This window comes from Haliotis cracherodii, unplaced genomic scaffold (assembly GCF_022045235.1).
Source record: "Haliotis cracherodii isolate W230 unplaced genomic scaffold, xgHalCrac1.p SCAF_1, whole genome shotgun sequence".
Classification (NCBI taxonomy): domain Eukaryota; kingdom Metazoa; phylum Mollusca; class Gastropoda; order Lepetellida; family Haliotidae; genus Haliotis; species Haliotis cracherodii.
Window position 1 is genome coordinate 7,607,816 of NW_027266264.1, and position 23,071 is coordinate 7,630,886.

General features: G+C 37.8%; 2 protein-coding genes across 6 annotated transcripts in view; both read left to right on the top strand.

The window, feature by feature from the left end:
• The window catches only part of LOC139471922 (neurotrimin-like), a 342,678-nt gene that overhangs the window by 152,904 nt on the left and 166,703 nt on the right, over positions 1-23,071 (top strand). The gene's annotated exons all lie outside the window — the stretch shown is intronic.
• LOC139454039 (uncharacterized) lies at positions 8,044-9,377 on the top strand. Its single transcript, XM_071235527.1, has 2 exons — positions 8,044-8,055; positions 8,799-9,377. Exons 1-2 carry the CDS (start codon positions 8,044-8,046, stop codon positions 9,375-9,377), a joined length of 591 nt encoding a protein of 196 aa, XP_071091628.1.

The window sequence follows — 23,071 nt, forward strand, 5'->3', positions numbered from 1 at the left end:
TGTGAACAGTAAATAGCAGAGAAGAGTAAGAACACTACACCATCAGTAATAAGCACAGTGAGAGATTGTCAGTATATCAATTTAACTCCAACTTTCACATTCCAACACAATTTACATGTTTGTTTCTCCAAATAACCTTGATGCTTCTATGTTTATGCCTCATACTGTGTAATTACAGATTATTCTCTTTTGTACATGAAATGCACAATATTTGTTGTCTGGGAGCTGGTTTCACGTTTCACTTGGAATAATGTTAATCTCTCAATGACTAGAGTATTGTTGTCTTGTCAGTTGATTCCTGCATGTACACCAGCAGGGGATTGCTTGTCTGGCTGTCTTGCTTCAGTGTCTTTCAGACCTGACTGTAAGGGATACTTTGTACATCTGGGAGGTATGTAGTCTTGCATTAATCATTTTGTTCAGAATGTACGTGGGTAAAGAGAATTCACTACAAGACACATGGAGACCCAGTTGTCTTAGGTGCTTGCTGTGGAGGGTTGTGTCCCTTAGCCATGTGAGGATTTGCTGGTAATAAGGCTTTGTAAGTAATTGAGACTGGACCAGACTGTTTCATGAACAGCGATCAAGATGGCATGATGAAATGATACCAGTCAAGCTACAGAGTATGTGTACAGAACCTTTTTTAGCAAACTCTTACAACAAACAGGGGATACTCCGGGACATTTTCTGACCTGTAAACCCCACCTGCATATACTAGAATACAAGTAAGGTCATTTGAATTGTAGCTCACAACAGGGCATTTTTAAAATATCAAGCTGTCATGAATTGTCAGACTAGGTTCATGAGACAAACATTTTTTACGTTTTTGTTTTTTTGCTGAAAACAATCAATCTATTTCACCAAAAGTCTGGATGTGTATTCGTTTCAAAATCATAAATGCTTTACAAAATTATCTTGAGAGATGCTTATCAGTAGATCTATATTTTTGAGTGTTGAATGTCATGTCTTTCTTGGGTGGAGAGTATTATTTGTTTGGGCGTTTCAATATTCATTCCTTGTTTCAGTGTCCACAAAAGCCTTTGATTTTTATGATAAGAAACATTTTGCAAAGGATTTTATCTTAACAGTTTCCATCTTGACATTTCAGTCAAGAATTCTACTCTGATAACAATGCCATTTTCTTTGGTTGTAGCCTTCTTGTTTTCAAATGACAAAGTTTCATGAACAGTTCACGTTATGTCTACTGTTCTTTTAACAGCCACAAACATGTGAAAGGTTGAGTTTTCTTTAAATTCACACTGGTAAAGATTTCAATGGAAATGAAAATAAACATTTTCAGTGAGAACCTTCTTGGGTAGGAGAAAAATGTCCAAGTTTGTCCTTATAGTGGTCTTTGGAATGAAAGCATATGGCAAAAACATCGTAACAAGCCGGAAATACCTAGAAAATCTGGGAACTTTTTGGTGCTTGTATGAGCTATGGGCTAAAGAAACTTTAGCATGATTGGCAACGGCATGAAGGGTGTTCTGCTGAGTGCTGCAATGGCTTTTGTTTCAAGTCTTCATTTTTCAGCTTAAACTTGTGCTACAGTTTCTGCTTGTATTTTTGCCAAACACATTTCATGATTAGCTTTTAGTCATATGAGAAGGTTACTCTCAAAGGTTAATAGATAACTAACATTATCTTAAACATATTATGTTTTAGTTGATTAATCAGCAAACATTTTTTCTCTCATTTTTGCTAAAAAAAGAATTTTAGCACAAACAAGTCATATCGTATCTCATAGAATATTGATTTTCATATCTGTATTGTTTCAGATAGAAAAGATTAAATACACAGCTTGCCTTTAAATTTGAATTCAAACTTAAAAAATCTCTTATCATAAAATAATGGTTATCTCTTGCTCATTTTGTCAATGTTTTATCTGAAAATCTTGGAAAAAACTTTTTTTATGAAACCTGTTTCTTGAAATTGTCTTGTTGATAGTTTGACTGTTAATGTTTTATTATAATTAGTAGACTTTACAGTTTAACGTACAAACATGGCCAGTGTGTGGTGATTCATGTACGTCAGTCCTCAGCAGTGAAATGTAAGGGTATATATCACTTGAATAATCCATGCCTTCAGGTAAGAAGCAGCAACGCAAGCCTTCCATGATCTTGAGAAATCTCTGCTTAAAACAGAGCTAACATATAATATAATTTAAATATGATTGTATCAATATTAATACCATCTTCTACACATACCATCATCTACACATACCATCATCTTCACATACCACCATCTACACATACCATCTACACATACCATCTACACATGCCATCATCTACACATACCATCATCTACACATACCATCTACACATGCCATCATCTACATATACCATCATCTACACATACCATCTACATATACCATCATCTACACATACCATCATCTACACATACCATCAACACATACCATCAACACATACCATCATCTACACATACCATCATCTACACATGCCACCATGCATCTACACATACCATCATCTACACATACCATCATCTACACATACCATCTACACATGCCACCATCTACACATACCATCATCTACACATACCATCATCTACACATGCCATCATCTACACATACCATCATCTTCACATACCATCATCTTCACATACCACCATCTACACATACCATCATCTACACATACCATCATCTACACATCCCATCTACACATACCATCATCTACACATACCACGATCTACACATACCACGATCTACACATACCACGATCTACACATACCACCATGCATCTACACATACCATCTACACATACCACCATCTACACATACCATCATCTACACATACCACCATCTACACATACCATCATCTACACATACCATCATCTACACATGCCATCATCTACACATACCACCATCTACACATACCACCATCTACACATACCGTCATCTACACATACCATCATCTACACATGCCATCATCTACACATACCATCATCTACACATACCACCATCTACACATACCATCATCTACACATACCATCATCTACACATGCCATCATCTACACATACCATCATCTTCACATACCATCATCTTCACATACCACCATCTACACATACCATCATCTACACATACCATCATCTACACATCCCATCTACACATACCATCATCTACACATACCATCATCTACACATACCACGATCTACACATACCACGATCTACACATACCACCATGCATCTACACATACCATCTACACATACCACCATCTACACATACCATCATCTACACATACCACCATCTACACATACCACCATCTACACATACCATCATCTACACATACCATCATCTACACATACCACCATCTACACATACCACCATCTACACATACCACCATCTACACATACCGTCATCTACACATACCACCATGTTCACATACCATCATCTACACATAACATCTACAAATACCATCATCTACACACACCACCAACTACACATACCACCATCTACTCATACCATCTACACATACCACCATCTACACATACCATCATCTACACATACCATCTTTGTATGTTTTTTCTACTTCCTGTTCAGAAGGCTTAGGATGAGGTATATATACTTTGGTATGAACTGTTTTTTTAATCATTAGTTAGCTATTCTGTTCATGTACACTCATATTGTCTCTGTGTCAAAGATCTAGACATGTACACGGCTTGGAAGTTCTCTATGACAACAATCAATGTGTTAACTTAGCTTAAAGAGGCAGTACGTGTTTCAACAGTTCTGACGCTTTGTTTGTAAACTATACCTGACTGGCCCATATTGGCCCCATATTGTTTTGCATTATTATGTAGATATGCTACTACAACAATGACAGTGAGGTGCATGACAATATATATTTAAGTGACCATATCCTGGCTCTCTGTAGGTCTTCAGTGACAGCATGTGGACATATATGCAAATGGATATAGTTTTTCACATTTTAGGATATTTTTTCAGGTAAGTGAAATATTTCATGGCATATGTTTTGCTAAATGTGCAGACTTGTCCAAAATGAAACAGATGAAAAACTCATCCAAGAACTGTGTAAGATATGTGACAATGTGATAGAGGTACTCAGATTGCTGCAAGGAACTCTGGGTAGGGGTGTGATTGGCTTCACATGACCGAAGCATATATTTATAGTGTAATCTAGGCTTTGATAAACACTGGCTTCTAGTGTAATCAAACTGGCAATTAGTATTTTGTAACTCGTCTGTAAGAGAAACACACATTCTTTCTCTTCAATTGTCCTCTAATAAAAAACATTATATTGAAGCTAGTTTACTCTGTAATTGCTGACATTGAATAGAATATTAGTGGAAAGGTCTCAAGTTGCATGTTGTATTATTTTTAGTTATTGTTCTGAAGTACATACACGTTGCCCCTGTCCTACCATTAGCATGTCTTTATCATTTCCGATTGTTAATGTCGAAGCAGTATGTTACACAGGAGGCACATTATGGAGCATTTCATTGAGACGTGTGTATAATATTGTCAGGAAATCCTGTTATTGTCAGTATATTTTATATCATATTCTCATAAAAAACTGTTTTATTTTAATAATGGTTAGGACAAATACTATATATTCTTATATAAGGACATCGATCTAAGATGTATTTGATATTGCGAAGAAATGGCATCAATCATGTTGTTGTTGTTGTTTTTTTTTTTTTGTTTAATACTGCACTCAGCAATATTCCAGCTTTATGACGGCGGTCTGTAAATAGTTAAGTCTGGACCAGACAATCCAGTGATTGAGCATCGATCCACGCAATTGGCATTACGACAAGCATAGTCACCTTTACGGCAAGACTGGGTTACTGAAGACCTATTCCACCCCTACCCCTATTCTAGTGCATTGTAGCAGTGTTGAGCTTATCACCTGAAGTTGGAAAAAACACCGAAATAAGTTACTGAACCTAATCCACCTGATGTATCACAGTAGCTGGCAGAATCAGCAGTGGGAGGGGGGGGGGGGGGGTTCAGTTGTCTAAGGTGACACTATTCACAGTGCAGAGTGGTGTCCCTTAAAAACAGGAACCAAGGATCATGGGTTTGAATCCAACATACTCCCTGATGATGTTAAAGTCTGCATCATGTTAGGCTTTCCTCACACATCAGACTGACAAATCATGATCTATCTGAAATTTGTTCAAAGCAGCATAAATCCATACCAACTCAATCACTTAATTATCAGCATTGCATGATTGTCTTCCCAGCATTCACTTGACTTCCACTACTGATTACTTGATAGGTCTTTGATGGTGATCACTAAGGAGTTAATGACATCTTGTCTTTACCAGTTATAATTGTCAGGAAAGCAGGATTTCTTAATTAATGGGGTCCAACTTAAAGGGATTCATCATATATGTTCTTACTGCACACAACTGTAGTAGTGTTTATGTAGCTAAACTAACGTGAGGATCCTCAATAATGTGTTCTGATATTGTAATGAGGTCCTGGGAGACAGAAACAAGGTAAAGATCTGATCTCACAACTGCAGGATAGTGACAGTCTGCCGCAGTCAAACAATCCAGGGATTTGGTCAATTCCGTGTATTTAGGAATCTTGACACCAGTAACCAAGGGACACAAACCCCTTATCATTCAGCTGATATTTTTTTAATTAAGTACTGGTTTTCCTCATTTCTTACTTGATATGAGATTCAAAAGACTAAGTTGATCAAACATACATCATACAAAAAGTATTACAATATGTGTGGACCCGTGAAGATCCAGGGTAGAATAGGCCGTAAAAAGTGACTATGCTTGATGTAAGAGGCGACTAACGGGATTGGGTGGTCAGGGTCGCTGACATGGTATATTCATGTCATCGTATCCAAATTGGATTCATGCTCATGACGTCAGTCACTGGATTTTCTGGTCCAGACTCGATAATTTACGGACTGCTGTCATTTAGCTGGATATTGCTGAGTGAGGTGTTAATCAAGAAACAAACAATAAGGAAATAAACAATATGTGTCTGAATATTTACTTCTTAAAGGGTGTTGATAGACACAGTGAGAACTGTGCTGAAGTGAACATAACCTTCACAACTGTCTCCAGAGTCTTCTACAAAACGTCTTTTCTCTACATTTCCTTGAGGGTTTTATTAGATTTTTTGGTCGATGAGATCTTTGTTGTTTCTTCTGCAACATTGATACCAATGTCACTCGGTCATGTACAGAGAGGATTAAATGTCAAACTTCAGTTGAAACTGTGTTAGGAGCAAAAACCTTGACTTGCACCAATCGCCTGAAGTGCATTTGTACCTTACCTTATATGTACAGATCATCTCCATGGTTTCGTGGATAGAATTTCTGCCTGGAGGACAGAAGGTCCCCGGTTTGGTTCCTGGACATGTCATACCAAAAGGCGTTAAAAGATGATACTTGTTGTTACCTAGCCTGGCATTCCAGGGATTTTATGTGGATTAAATGAGGACTGGTTGGCATAGAATAGCTATGCTCTGTATGAGTGGGTCAAACTGTGGCATGGTATCTCAGTAACCTAGCACTATGAAACCATCATTAGTTTGGGCTAGTAAAAGCAACCACAACCACATGCATGCACATCACTATAAGTGCAATAATCTTGGATGGGACATCGTAACCCCATTTCACTTCACCTCACGTCACCTCATATATTTATATATATGTATACTGAATTTGAGTTATTTGTGCAGTTTCAGTTTTTAAAACCTCATATTTGACAACAGAAAAATGAACTGTTAAGATAACATCCTCTGTAAACTGACAAATGTTTATTCAAACCTCATCCAATACAACATGATACAGTATTACATAATCTATTATCCAATACATTTTACCTCATCCAGTACATCATAATACAGTATTACATAATCTATTATCCAATACATTTTACCTCATCCAGTACAACATCATACAGTATTACATAATCTATTATCCAATACATTTTACCTCATCCAGTACAACATATAAAAGTATTACATAATCTATTATCCAATACATTTTACAAAATCCAATACAACACTATACAGCATTACATAATCTATTATCCAATACATTTTACCTCATCCAGTACAACATAACACAGTATTACATAATCTATTATCCAATACATTTAACCTCATCCAGTACAACATATAAAAGTATTACATAATCTATTATCCAATACATTTTACAAAATCCAATACAACACTATACAGTATTACATAATCTATTATCCAATACATTTAACCTCATCCAGTACAACATAATACAGTATTACATAATCTATTATCCAATACATTTAACCTCATCCAGTACAACATAATACAGTATTACATAATCTATTATCCAATACATTTAACCTCATCCAGTACAACATAATACAGTATTACATAATCTATTATCCAATACATTTTACCTCATCCAGTACAGCATAACACAGTATTACATAATCTATTATCCAATACATTTAACCTCATCCAGTACAACATAATACAGTATTACATAATCTATCATCCAATACATTTAACCTCATCCAGTACAACATAATACAGTATTACATAATCTATTATCCAATACATTTAACCTCATCCAGTACAACATAATACAGTATTACATAATCTATTATCCAATACATTTAACCTCATCCAGTACAACATAATACAGTATTACATAATCTATCATCCAATACATTTAACCTCATCCAGTATAACATAATACAGTATTACATAATCTATTATCCAATACATTTAACCTCATCCAGTACAACATAATACAGTATTACATAATCTATTATCCAATACATTTAACCTCATCCAGTACAACATAATACAGTATTACATAATCTATTATCCAATACATTTAACCTCATCCAGTACAAAGGAAATCATCACAGCCCTTATGCATTACAGCATATTACCGTGTTACCTTATCCAGTATCTATGCAAGCTAACTATTCCAACTCTCCACAAATACAAGGGGAATCAGTACAGCTGAATCCAGTACAATATAATTCAGTATTACCCAATCCAATACAAACTCATTTAATACAACCTAATGGGACTAAGGATGTATGCAATGGTACAGGGGTTGGTTGTATCATGCAAGTAAAAACATGTTTAGTTACCTAAACATTGTATTTAGTGAACCTTGTATTGCGAGCTAAATACATAGTTTTTATTCCTCATACAAGATATTTGCCTTCCCTAAAAACAAACACACGTGATACCTCTTTATAATAAAATTACATTCTTAAATTCTGCCGTCGAAAAAGAGAATTCTCGTCTCTCACAAATGGTACTTGAATTTTGCAAGTCTTCCTGGAATGTGCGCATTAATACGTTACTATGTCACAAGGTCAGTGATTAGTCTGTTGGACACTGGCAACAGGCAATATAAATATAGTTCCAACTGAATCTTTATGATGGTAGCAATCACATGTTACAATTCTGACTTGATCACCGATGGACAAGGACATAATATTTGTTTGTTAACACTTAAAGTAGTTCCTATCTGATCTATTTTATCTATATATTTATCCATAAATGCACCCAACGGATACTGTTTTATGCTTTGGTTTTATCCTGATGTGAAACCTACCCACTATGTGATAAAGTAGTGTATGCAGACGTTAAATATATTTTATGTACCTAACACGAGAGAGTCCTTTTCAAGATACATGGTTAGGACAGCCTACATCCTAGACACTGATGCATGATAATGATATCACAACCATTAATTCCAAATTTGTTGTTTGGAGATGTAGTTACACTGGGATGTAAGGTCATTGGGAACATGAATTTGAGATTTGACAAATCCCACAGACTGATGCTGTCCTACCCAGGCCTTTTCACCCAACCAACCACCACCGTACCACCAACCACCATCCCACCACCACCCACCACCCACCACCAACCACCATCCCACCACCAACCCACCACCAACCATCAACAACCACCAACCACCATCCCACCACCAACCCACCACCAACCATCAACAACCACCAACCACCATCCCACCACCACCCACCACCCACCACCAACCACCATCCCACCACCAACCCACCACCAACCATCAACAACCACCAACCACCAATCACCATCGTACCACCAACCACCATCCCACCACCAACCACCACCAACCACCAATCACCATCCCACCACCAACCACCACCCCACCACCATCCCACCACCATCCCACCACCAACCACCATCCCACCACCAACCACCACCCCACCACCAACCACCACCCCACCACCAACCACCACCCCACCACCAACCACCACCCCACCACCAACCACCACCCCACCACCATCCCACCACCAACCAACCAACCTCCTTTATCTTAACAAAGTACATCCAGCTCACTCCTTGCAGTCTATAATCATATCCTTGCTACCCTAGAGCAGTTCATCCAGTTTGCCTGAACCTGTCAGATCTGATTCAACCCTGTACGACATAGCTAGACCAATCCTTAATCAATCAAACCCCATTAAACCCACCCCCACATCTCAGCAGCAATTCCAAAACATCAGCTCAACCTGTCTGAGCCATGTACAACCCAGATTGATTGAAGTCAACCCATATTCTACATGAATACCACTTAAAGCCTAGGAAGAGTCCAGTTTATTCAGGTTTAATCAACCCAGTTTGTTCCACTCTGGCCTCAAGCCAGAGCACGCTGCTCTGTGAGAATCTATCCACCACAAGTAGCGGTCAGGTAGCCTGGTGGTTCAAGCATTCGCTCGTCATGCCAAACACCCGGTTTTGATTCCTAACATAGGTACAGCATGATATTGCTGGAATATTGCTAAATGTGGTGTAAGACCATACTCACTCACTCACTCACTCACTCTATCAACCACGATTATGTCAACCAAGTTAAAACTGATCCCAACCTATTACAGCTTACCTTAATCTATACATTATGACTTACCTTATATCATTGAGCCTGGCTAGCCCAGTGGTCTAAGGTGTAACGTCTCCCTGTGCAAAGTATCAGCCCTTAGCCTAGCCAGGATCTACTTCTTTTGTGTCCAAATCATAAATTTGCTCCAATTCTTCTGCAAGCCATTCTTGTTTTAAGAGGCAACTATCAGTGTGGTCAGGCTTGGTGACTTGGTAGATGCATATGTCATGATATCATAAATGCATATATCAATGCTCATGATGTCAATCACTGGAATATTGCTGAGTGCAGTGTTAATCAACAAACAAACATAATCCTTGGTGATGGCCTGTGGCCATGATCCGGTAAGCCCACCACAGGAGTCGGATCCTTGGATCCTTCTTTTCACACCTTGACCTTGTCAAAAGTAATATAATGTATAATGCTATCTTATGATGCCATTTATGTAGAAACAGTAAGGCTACATACCTGTAATTCACAATTAATTATAAACATTAACTTTCATCCACAAGATAAATCTTCAAGATGATTATAACTGTGGATCCTTGAGTAGCATGTATAAGAATGCTCCAACATTGCCCATGTTGTACTGTACTGGGACTGATGTAGAAACATTATAGCCCATTGTCTGCCATGTTATAGCATACAATGTTATAGCATACAATGTTATAGCATACAATGTTATGGCATACAATGATCTGTGGAGAAGGATAACGAGGTGGAGAAATTGATTAGCTTTAACCCCCCAAATCCATTTGACTTGACGGATGCATTGAGAGCACTAGAATACATGAATATTTCATGTTTGATTCTGGTATAAACCAGTGGGTTACATTGACATGATTGTTCATGCAAAAGGTATGGTGATAAAGCACATCAGTATTTTAAACTGCAGTGACATACTTCACCAGTTGTCACCTCTATATGGTAATATAAGTGCTGTATTATTCAGGATAGAGATCAGTGGTCTGGAGCATCCACGGATGTGATACCCTACTTCTTACGATGACAGACCTGCACAAAAGTGAAAAGTGATGAAGCAGATGTTCAAGGCTTTTTCAGGATGAAAAAGAAAAGCAATATGAGTTTCTGACATTGGTTGATGGTATAATTAGAGTGCTGTATTACACAAGATGTGGCCATGTAGATGGATCTCACATATTAAAGTCTTTAGGGAGTGACAAGAATTACTTTCTTGGCAGGTCATCACATTTGGGAATTTTCCTCCTCATTTATATATATCATCCAGCTTTAATTTGTTCTATTCACTTTGGGTGGTAGTGTATCCTAGCGGTTAAAGCGTTCGTGCCGAGGCCCGGTTTCGATTCGCCACATGGGTACAATTTGTGAACCCCATATCTTTATTCTGAGGCTGTGATATTGCTGAAATATTGGTAAAAACAGTATAAAAACCGTACTCACTCACTCACTCACTCTCTCACTCACTCACTCACTCACTCACTCACTTGTTCCCCACACTGAGTGCATGTGAGTCAAGGTGGCATAGGGCACTTCAATTCTCTGCGCTGAGTTGTGTCCCTTAGCAAATCCAGGATTTGCTTGTCATATAGGTTTATTTGCCAGCTTTGTTCTGATTACAATCCTTGGTCTGTCAGTACTGAACATGTGCATTTCACCAAGACCATCCCTGAACCGCATTACTTTAGGCTAAAATGTGAGGTTAATCTGGTTTATGTCTGAAAGGCTGTCAATGTAGCATTAAACTCAACTCACTCACGCTCTGCTGCCACACTTCAAGACATCAGAAATGAAAATGATGGATGGGAGTTGTTCATCATTGCAATTCTGAATCTGTTAATATGCAAGTTAGGATTTGTATGGAAGACTGCCACGAACATGTGGACTTAAAAACACCTAGTAATCCAATACTGTTTCACATTCATTTGAGATGTGCATATAGCCATAACACCATTGAATGCCTTTGTTTCATTACCTTCACTATCACTGAGCAATATTTGGATTTGTAATAACTGATCTAATTAATAACTAATAATGCAAGAGTATATGTGGCTGCTCAACAAAGTTGGTAGTGGACTGTGGATGAAAAAGATATTTGTTTCTTCATGTAAATGAAAAAAATGTTTTGTTTATAGTAAGCATGAAAAGAAATTGTTATTCATTAGTTTTGGTTTGTATTTGTGAAGCTTTGTGATGTAATATCAAAGAAACAGTATTGTTATGTATGTTTAATATACAATCAGTGTTTAATATGTATATCAACTATCATGACAGGCATGTATCTCCAAGGTGGCCCAGTGGAAACTTGTTATGCAGTTGCGTCCCTTAGTTATGCCAGGATGTGCTGGTTGCAAATTTGAATTCCAAATTTGTCCTGATAATGATCGATTGTCTGTCTGGACAGTACTTCCCTTGTAACTATCTATTATTGTCGTCCTTTAGGCTTTCTTCGGACATATAACAGACATGCTGTAATATAGCTGAAATACTGTCGAAGTCAGCACGAAACACAACACTCACACAACTAGAGATGCACTGGCTTGGTCTCAAAGTGATAAGTTCACATCGCTATAGCAAATTATGTATAAGTGCATTGTATAGTGTTGGGCCCCATTGGGGTAGTTGATATATTGGATGTGGGTCAGAATAGGTCTCCTATACCCTCTGTGGGAACAATGTGTGCATGATATGGCTGTGTGTGTGTCATTGTACCTTAGAGGCTGTTACTGCTACATTTGTGTGGTCTGGACATGATAATTTACAGTCCACTATGATATGGAGCTATGAATTTCCTGACTTTGCTAATAATACAGTGTTCAACTCATTCCAGTTTCTACCTTACTCATTATCACCTGTTGCCCTTCATTAGATAGACCTCGTCGCTATATGGCTGAAATAAGGCTGATGCAATGTTAGATTTTAACTCACTCACTGATCAGATACATAGACCACCATGGAAAAGATCTAACCTATATCAAAAGCCTTGTTTCTACCTTTGCCGCATCAAGGCCACTTTCTTGGCTCAACCCTGGCGCCACCTTGCATAGAACACGAGTTGTGTCCCTTGTATTCTAAATGCGATATCCAATTAGATAGCTGCTCTTATCTCGTATAACTTCACAAAGATGGCGACTACCATAGGCGATGACCTAGTGGATCAGATAACAAAAACATTGTCAATTTCATCCCTACACAAAAACAGGCAATCATTAGGGAGGTTTAAAAGATGAAAAAGATGTGTCAACAAAGACCGGCAGCGGTAACTGACTTTCATGCGAAGGTGAACCAGTCATGGATGTTGACTTTGTGATATGTTCTCTGATTGGACAATCGATATGTGCGATAATCCAATCATATTCATCACAGGAAAGTGGGCTTGATGTGGCAAGGATGGAAACAAGACTTTGATAAAAAGGCGAGTGGATGCTCATTACCTCAGGAAGATGCGGTGGGGCAGGATATGTTCACCTTTTCACAGACCGCCTCCGTGGTCTTGTGGTAGAGCGTCCGCCCGGAGAGCGGTAAGGTCTGGGGTTTGATCCCTGGCTGCGTCATACCAAAAAAAGATAAAAGATGGTTCTTGTTGTTACCCTGTCTGGCGCTCGGCATTAAGGGGCTAAAACAAGGACTGGTCGGCTGGGAGTCAGTATACTGTGTCTGAGTGGGGTATTCATGTTAGACTGCGGCATGGTATCTCAGTGAGCTAGCACTATAAATCGGCATCAGTCCGGACTAGTACAAGCAGCCACACAAACATACACACGTACATGCACGTAGCTTTATCAGTGCAATAATCTTGGACGTGACGTTAAACCCAATTTCAAATCACCTCACCTTTTCACAAACATAAGTATGTTTCCTTTACACATACTTATGAAGTCGGAATCATACAATTGACTCTAACTTTAGAAGAACTTTCTTTTGATTATTGAAAAATTTTGGGTACTTTTATTGCAGCATCATAAATGATGCTCATCATTATTACAATGACTGACAATCAACCAAATTATATTAGCTTTTAGTAGAGACTTTTATGGTTATGGAAATGTTTGTGTTACTTATATATTTAGCAACTGATATGAAATTTGTTTTGATTATTATAATGTTTTTTGTTACTTTTATTGCAGCATCAGCAATGATGCTCATCATTGATACAATGTCTGATAAACAACCAAATTAGATTAGCTTTTATTAGAGACTTTTTATGGTTATGTTTTTTGTTACTTATATATTTAGCAACTGATATGAAATTTGTTTTAATTATAAAAACGTTTTTTTGTTATTTTTATATTTAGCAACTGATATGAGTGTTTAACCTTCTTGATACCTTCTTTGTGGTAGAACACATGGCGGGTGACCCAGTTAAGGGTGATTCCCCTGTTTGATATGTGATTGTGTAAAGAAGCAATTACAGTTAGCATCAGAGGCCTGTTTAAGAAGAGTATCAAGCATAGATAGACGAGGAAAAAACAACTGATTGTGTTTCATCACGTCATCAACCATTGGCTCGTCTAATCATGATACAGTTACATACAGGCCTGTGCTCATATGCTTTTTGAGATGCATAAAAACATAGCAAATGTATCTAATAAATAATGTATTTAATAAATCTAATGTAATAATAAATCATCAGAAACTGATAGCAATCTTAACCCTCAGCCTTTACCAAAAAGATGAGTGAGTGAGTGTGTTTGGTTTTACGCCGCTTTAAGCAATATTCCAGCAATATCACGGCGGGGACATCAGAAATGGGCTTCACCAAAAAGATGAAGACAAGTGGGGGATGAGAGGGAGAAAGATTAAGCAGACAACAGGTCCAGAGTGGCGTGATTTAAAAATATATGACTTTGAATGAAATTCATCATACATTTAAAGTTGGCGTTCTGAAATCCCTCTGGGCCATTAGTGCTTTTCAGCTTGAGGTTATTTTTAAACGAACATAATTTCTATTCCTTCTTCTATAAAACAAGCTTAGCGTAAAGATTAGATCCTATGGGAGGTATATATCTATGCTGACTGTCTGGCAAGATAACCAGTTTGTTCTAAATTTACTTAAAATTGACAGAACCTTTATACAGAAGACAAGACTGTCAATTGTCAGAGATTTAGAGATATTAATAGCCTAGGATAAGCTGAGACTTGCAAAAAAAATCAAAGTGATCTACATAAGTAGATGTGTTAGTTGTAAGAGAAATCTGAAATAGGGATAGGGTGGGTATTTGCCTGCTATAGATAGTGAGTGAGATGGGGTTAGTTCCGCTTTGAAAAGTATTCCAGTTATAGCATGGCAGTTTAATGTTGGAGGAACGCCTGAAGTGATGCAGGTCTCAGATGTTTATCAACATGGTGAAATGCATGATATGGTATGGTGCTGACAAACCTAGAAACATAATCTGGGAAAACCAGGATTCAAACCTACATTAATAGGTTAATTCTATCCATTAATAGGCAAGTCTAGATATGTGTACAACACATCAGTCTGTTAAAGGGACAACTGTTTTTATTATTAACATAATCTACAACTTATGATTTAAACTAATAATTAGTGTTTTAAAGACTTGTGTAAGTCTAACCAAGGAGGACTATGGCTGATTGTGTCATTGGACTTGTTGTGTATGCTTAGACAACCAAGGACTGGATTTGTCTTGATTAGGCTGGTGGAATGTACCTTTAATGTCATTATAGACATTACAGAAAGTCATTATTGAAAGTGCCTTTCACTTCTTAACTCTACCTTTGGGTATTTCAGGGCAGAATCAGTCTAGTACCACAACATTGGGGATTAGGTCATTACAATGTCTAATTTGGCTGATTGGGAGTCATTGCTCCAATGGTGAGGATCATTGCTGCTGCCATCAATAAAAGCAACAAAAAACATTTCCATAATCATTAAAAGTGTCTAGAAAGCTGAGTCCATTGTATGTTTCCAATTATATCATGAGCATGTATTGAGAATCACTATCAAGTAGCGATGATACGAGGTGTTCATGAAAAAGTGAGCACATCCTGCATCACCAGTGGCACACGTCACAAACACATGCAAAGGCAAGTCTGGTTCAGGCTTACTTTGCTGCTGTAATATAGCCCCCTTATGAAGATGCGATTAAGAAGTGGCAACTAAGTGGCAACTAATGTGCTCAGACTCCGAGTAACTTTGCTGATAGCATCTCATTGTACCCAGCTTATAATATATATTAGTACATTTTCTGGTCCAGACTCGATTTTCACACCACCATCTTATAGTTAGAATATAGCTAAGTGCCTTGTTAATCAACAAGCAAACAAACATCATCTTATAGAAAACTTGTACACATTTCCAGCCAACATCGTGTGCAGCATCTCCCAATGGTATATATGCTCGGACTGATCCACGTGTCACTCAAACATAGTCTCTGGGAAACATATTGCATGTGATAGAATCTAAACCCATCTTCATCCCCATGAACAACGCTCACGTATAAAGATGCAACTCATCACCAGATACCAATCAACTTCCCTGAGAGACATAATATGATATTTATATCCCATTAGAAATACTACAAGCTTAATAAAGCATGATATCTACATGCAGCAGTTTGTGTGTTTGTTCTAAAAATGTTATGTAATGGCAACTCTGATTGTTTTTCACACTAGTTTCCTGTGGATATTAAACTTGGTTATATGGGCACTAAATGACATTTGCCAATACTGAAAGATCTTACGCTACACTAATCCTTATGGAATAGAATATTCCTTTCATCAGTAGGTCTTTGAAAACTTAATACACATGTAAGTAAAATTGGTTTTAAGTCATGCATGTATTGGTGTTGACTTAAGAATTCTTGCCGGTGAATGTTTGTATCATTGGACTGAGAAGTATGTTCACCGTGAATGTGGGCAGATGATGGCGTAGTGAACCAACGGTGTACCGACTGCCCTACAAGTCAGCATTGTTTGCTGTGGTGGTAACATCTTCTGTTTAAACTACTGGGAATTTTACACGATGGTATACAAAGATTAACCTGCTTAGGGACCAGACCCGGGGGTGCAACATGGATTTCTGTCAATTATTTACGCATTTTTATGTCAATCAACAACACGTGGGGAAGAAACTGAGATGGAGGAAGGTGTCCAGCAGATTGTTAAGAGAATTTGTCAGGATTTTGGCAGGTGGGTGGAGAACGGTTGTAGCTTGAGAGGAGATTACAGGAGAATGTTGAGGAAGGTGTACAAGGCTCTGTATGAGTATGTTGTCTAGGTACTTCCATCTTGTGTTTCATGCGGCAAGAATGTCTCTCGGTAACATTTTCAGAATACTGTTCAACTTGACATTTCTTTGTCCAAGAAATGTTTAATGCCTGATTTTCTTGTATACCAGATATACCTTCTCTGAATGAAACATGTTTGGAATATGTGTGAAAGATGAATGTTTAAACATGATGTTGTTAATTAATATATTCCAGCCATAGCAGGAATCTTGTAAAAGAGAAATTCATATTAATCTAAGTTGAGTTGGCCTTTAATACTGGTAGTCATATGATGCATCAACACTGTCTGTGAGTGAGTGAGTGAGTGAGTTAGTGAGGAGTGAGTGAGTGAGGAGTGAGTGAGTGAGTGAGGAGTGAGTGAATGAGTGAGTGAGTGAGTGAGTTGGTTTCATAGCTGCTTTGTACAGTTTTCCACTTATATCACAGTATGTCAGCTTACTGTGGGAGGAAATCCTGAAGTGATCCTTTGTGAAACCGTTGAGCCCAGGTATGGTGTTGACAAACCTAGAAACATAATTGAAACCACAATCATGGGGTTCGGGTGTTCCTAAGGGATGCAGCTCTGTAATTGAGAAGTCTTGGCCAGTACTGAATGTGAATGTTGGGCTGATTGTGTGTCATATACCCCATTATGTAGGAGTTTTGCTCATGTTTTCGATCACTTTTCTGCCTCACCAAGATGCGATTATTCACAAGCATCTCTCTCTCTCTATATATATATATCAGTCTTATACATTGGTAGCTGGGATATTAAACAAAGTTCACTTTCTCACTAATCAATATTATGTTGTTGACCAGTTCTGTACATAAAAAAATCATGGTATAACACTGCAAATATCATTTATGGCATATCTGATCACCAAGAAATGATGAGTAATGTTTTAGTTGGGAATAACAAATTACAGTCAATGAACTGATGTTAAGAACCCGTTGGAGTTTGTTATACTAGGAGTGGACTGTATGGTTAACATGTTATCTAGAATTAAGAAGAGGCAGTACAAACATGGCTGTGTTTATTTTTTGGTTGTTTGACTGTTTGTTTCATGGATTAGGAAACTAATGCCCAGGCTTTAGTTGGGAATGAGGGCCTGAGACAATGGAGAATGGAAAAGGAAGCAAACCTGAATTAATGAGTGTGTTTTGCTTCTGTTTGCAAGCAACACAATGTTTAATTCAGCTTTAGTTGGTATTTCAGATGTTCTGTCGTTAACAGGAAGTGGACTTGCTCAAAGAAGGCATATCAACATCTATTTTCATCCTATATTTCAGATAGATTCAAACAGATTCACAAGGAAAAATCAATTTGCCTGCTGTCAATCTTATAAAGTAAATCAGGGGAGGGGTGAGGGGGTGGGGGGTTGCTTTGTGGTTAAAGTGTCCACTCATCATCCCAAAGACCTGGGTTTGATTCCCCATATGGGTACAATATGTGAAGCCCACTTCTGGTGTCTCTGTGATATTCCTGAAAAGTGGCGTTAAACCATACTCATTCACTGCAATGTGAATCTGTAATTTCGAAGATCTTACCAATTCACTTGAGCTCATCTTGATCAGTAGAGTGAACCTGATCATGTATATCAATTGTCCATTATCAGAAGATTCGGGGTAGAATAGATCTTCAGTAACCCATGCTTGCCGTAAAAAGCGACTTTGCTTGTTGTAAGAGGCGACTAACAGAATCAGGTGGTCAGGCTCGCTGACTTGGTTGATTCATGTCATCGTATCCCAATTGGGTAGATTGGTGCTCATGTTATCAATCACTGGATTGTCTGGTCTTGTCTTGATTATTTACAGACCGCCATCATATAGCTGGAACATTGCTGAGTGTAGCAAACAACAAACAAACAAGAAATCTTGATTGATAAGTTAATACACAGATATGTCATTGGTCTACTAACACACTACTTAAACTGTTTCCAAATCTTGTGCAAGGGTAATCCTCATGTTAACCCGGCCTGGGATTGAATGTTGGTCATGTGACTTCCAACCAAGACTCAGAAATACTCCGTGAAAGAACACTGAAGTAGTGACAGCATTGCTCTAGATACTTTCAAGTCAGTGTAAACAAACCAACCTTTAAAACAGGCCAGGGGCTCCTTTGAGATTGAACCTGTGGCATGTAGCTTCAAATAAGCCTCTTGAAAATCAAAATGTCAGAAACTGTGTTTGATCCTTGATTTGAGCTGTCCTGGTATTGAATTAGGTGCACTGATTTTCAAAATACATTCTACTCACTTGGGAAACTTCAGAGGAATTGTCATGTGCCCTTGAGACTTTGTTTTCATTTTGGTTTTAACAACTCTTTTCTTTACTAGTAACCTTAACTTATTTGATGCCAAATCAGAATGATTACAGGCTCATAAGGGGGGTCCTCAAGGAATATTTTGTGGAAAAAATGGGTTCACATAAATTGTGTGTGTGGCGGGTGCTACTGGTAGAGCGGGGCCTGCTTAGGCTTGGACAAACATGTGGTGTCATCACTGATATTCAGTGATCTATTCATAAAATTTTCACCCCTATGTTGCCTTTACACACAAAGGAATCTGTTTTGGAGGATAGTCAAGACTGATTATTCTCTATTGTTGATGTTTTGTATTTTCACTTCAATTTATAAACTACTATAACATCCCACATAGAGGGATGGGAAGCAGTATCATGGTTAAACATTCATTCAGATTTCATTGGTCGGTTTCTTTGTTAATTTTGGATCTTCGAAATAGTGTTGTAATTATTTCTCAATTAATGACTGGGAAAAGCTGTTTCCCTAACATACAGCCCATATATCAGCTAAGTTAGTCAATGTATACCATCAATGTCACATGCTGTCATTGTCAACTAAAGCACATGGAAATTCATGAGAGTTTTTTTATTAGTGTATATGAGTATAAAATGCTTTTGAAAACAGATTCCTGATTATATATTTTACATTTTAATACCTTTTGAAACAATGATGGTGGTATTAATTTTATTTGGATTTTTTTCTCTCAGTACAGGTTTTGGCACAGTATTGTTATATGTTGCAACGGTATATAATAGAAGATTTTATAAATAGGGAATCATTGTCCTTTGAGTTCTTTCTTGTTTTTGCACAAAACCAAATGACAGTGTGTTTATGTTAAATATTTAACGTTGTTTTATGATTCGTGTCATGTGTCTGACTATCAGCTTGAGTGTGGGTGGTATTACTTTCTCATTACTGGGAGACAGTTGTCATGTGTAGAGATAATTGGAAGTCATCCTGTTGGCTGATCCTTTGGAGTTATCCCGTGGACTGGTCTTTAGGCATCTCCCGTTGTTTATGATAATTGGGAGAAGGTTACCCTGTGGAGTTATCTTTGGGAGTCGTCCTGTGGACTGATCATTGGGTGTCATCCTGTGGACTGACCCTGTGGAGTGATCATTGGGAGTCATCCTGTGGACTGATCCTGTGGAGTGATCATTGGGAGTCATCCTGTGGAGTGATCATTGGGAGTCATCCTGTGGACTGATCATTGGAGTGAGTGAGTTGGGTTTTACCCGCTTTTAACAATATTCCAGTTATGTCGTGGCGTGTCAGCTTAATGTGGGAGGAAAGGCCCAAGTGATGCAGGTCTCAGACGTTTACCACTTCGGTGAAACCCACGAGCACGGGTATGGTGCTGACAAACCTAGAAACATAATAGGGGCGAACGGGGATTCGAACCCACAATCATAGCTTTCTGGCCTGCCCAAGGGACGCAACTCTGCACACACTTTCTGACTATGCACCATTCCTTCTGGCTTTTTTCATATGGTTGAATAAACATATTACTTAAGTCAACTTCAGTGTATGCTTGACCAGATCATTTAATACATGTATCTAAATATGTTTTGCAAGTGCTGTGGTAAACAAATTCCCAATCTGACATATCGTATCTCTTGAGACCTACAGTGGGTACCTGGGTAGGGTCAGGTAACAGAGGGGAGGGTACCCAGGTAGTAATTTGGACTCGTCCCAGCCCAGCCCTGTTTTATGTACATGTATTATTAGGTGCATGTTATCTTTACAGTATGGGATTTTTTGTGTTGGAAACTCAAATTGTACCCATCTACTGAATTAGGAGACAATACATCTGTCCTGATTGAAGATTGAAGAATGCAGTGCACTCAAAGAACACCAGTGAAGTCAAGTGAGCCTATGTCACATGGCCTGTTTGGCATCAGTCAAGTGTTTATATTTGTCTGGCACAACATCTTCTTCTCTAGCCAGGCTGACAGACCTATGCGTGTATGTTTCTCCTCCTGAGGACATCATTCATTGGACCCTATCCGGGGTAGAATAGGTCTTCAGCAACCCATGCTTGCCCAAAAAGGCAACTGTTTGTTATCAAGGGATAATCCTTATCATTCAGCTGATATTTTTAATTACTGGTTTTCCTCATTTTTAACTTGATATGAGATTCAAAAGACTAAGTTGATCAAACATACATCATACAAAAAGTATTACAATTACAATATGTGTCAACCCGTGACGATCCAGCGTAAAATAGGTCTCCAGCAACGCATGCTTGCCTTAAAATGCGACTATATGCTTGTTGTAAGAGGAGACTAACAGAATCAGGTGGTCAGACTCGCTGACTTGGTTGATTCATGTCATCATATCCCAATTGGGTAGATCGTTGCTCATGTTATCAATCACTGGATTGTCTGGTATAGCCTTGATTATTTACAGACTGTCATCATATAGCTGGAATATTGAAACAAACGCAGCATTCATTATGTGAGATTTTATTCCTCAGTGGAAGTCAGTGAGTGGAAATGGTGGAAACAACTTTTGTAAAGTAATTGTCATTGTTGACCTTCAAACCATTGACTACATGTCCAGGTGAGCTACAATGCTGTGAAACTATTGGTTCTCTGTTAATGAATACTCTCTTAATCTCTGAAGATTGATATATGGTAGATAATCTATGAAATGCGTGAAATTCTCTTTACAGCTTATTTAACACAGATTAGCAGCAGTGCTCAACATAATATGCTGATGGCCAATACAAACTCAACAAAAATCATACAACAATATAACCCACATTTGTTTCTGGGTTTCATTTTTCAAAGCCCCTTTATTTTTTCATCACCTGTTCTGTGAAAGTTGAATTATTCAAAGTCTTTCACCATGTTTAGTTCACAGTTATAGTCGGTATATTGGGCCATAAGTGCCAGCTTCATGCTATGCTCTATCTTCTTAGCGAGGTGCCAAGGCCATTTTGAACTATATTTATCTTTTACTCCTAAATGTGCACTACAAGGAACTTCATGCCTTTATCAAATACCAATTAGCATTTATTGGCACTGCCTGAAGTTTTACCAAATGTGGTTACCACAATGTGAAGGATAGGGAGAGATGAGATGAAGATAATGGTCCGAGATACATTTACCATTATATGTGTAATCATGACGGCATTTCTGTGTAGGTTTCCCTATTTGTTCAAAGTTAAAAATAATTAAACCTTTAACTTGAAGACTTGTTTTGTATTTGATATGATCTTCTTAGAATATTATACCTGTGAAAATTGATGTGAATTTTTAAAAATATCATTAAATCTGACATTTTTATTTTTAATCAATTTTAAGTTATAAAATAAAACATATTTATTATAATTTCAGTTTTTGTAGACAAATGATATAGAAGCATGCATATGTATGAGAAGTGCTGTAAACACACAAAAAAGACATGATGCCTTCAACATTCATTGTCTCATACTTAAAGCTCCCAAGCATCTAATAATTTTTCCACATTTCAATTGACCCCATGTACCAATCTTACGTGTTTTGTACTCCAGATATTCTTAAACTTGACAGCTGAAAGTGCAACACTTCTGTCTTGTCGAATGGAATGTAAGGGGCAATCCTTTAACATAGAAGGGTAGACAAATGTGAATTAGTGGAGTAAGGCTTGTGATAGATTAAACTTTCATAAATACACAATTTGGATTGTTGTTAATGTA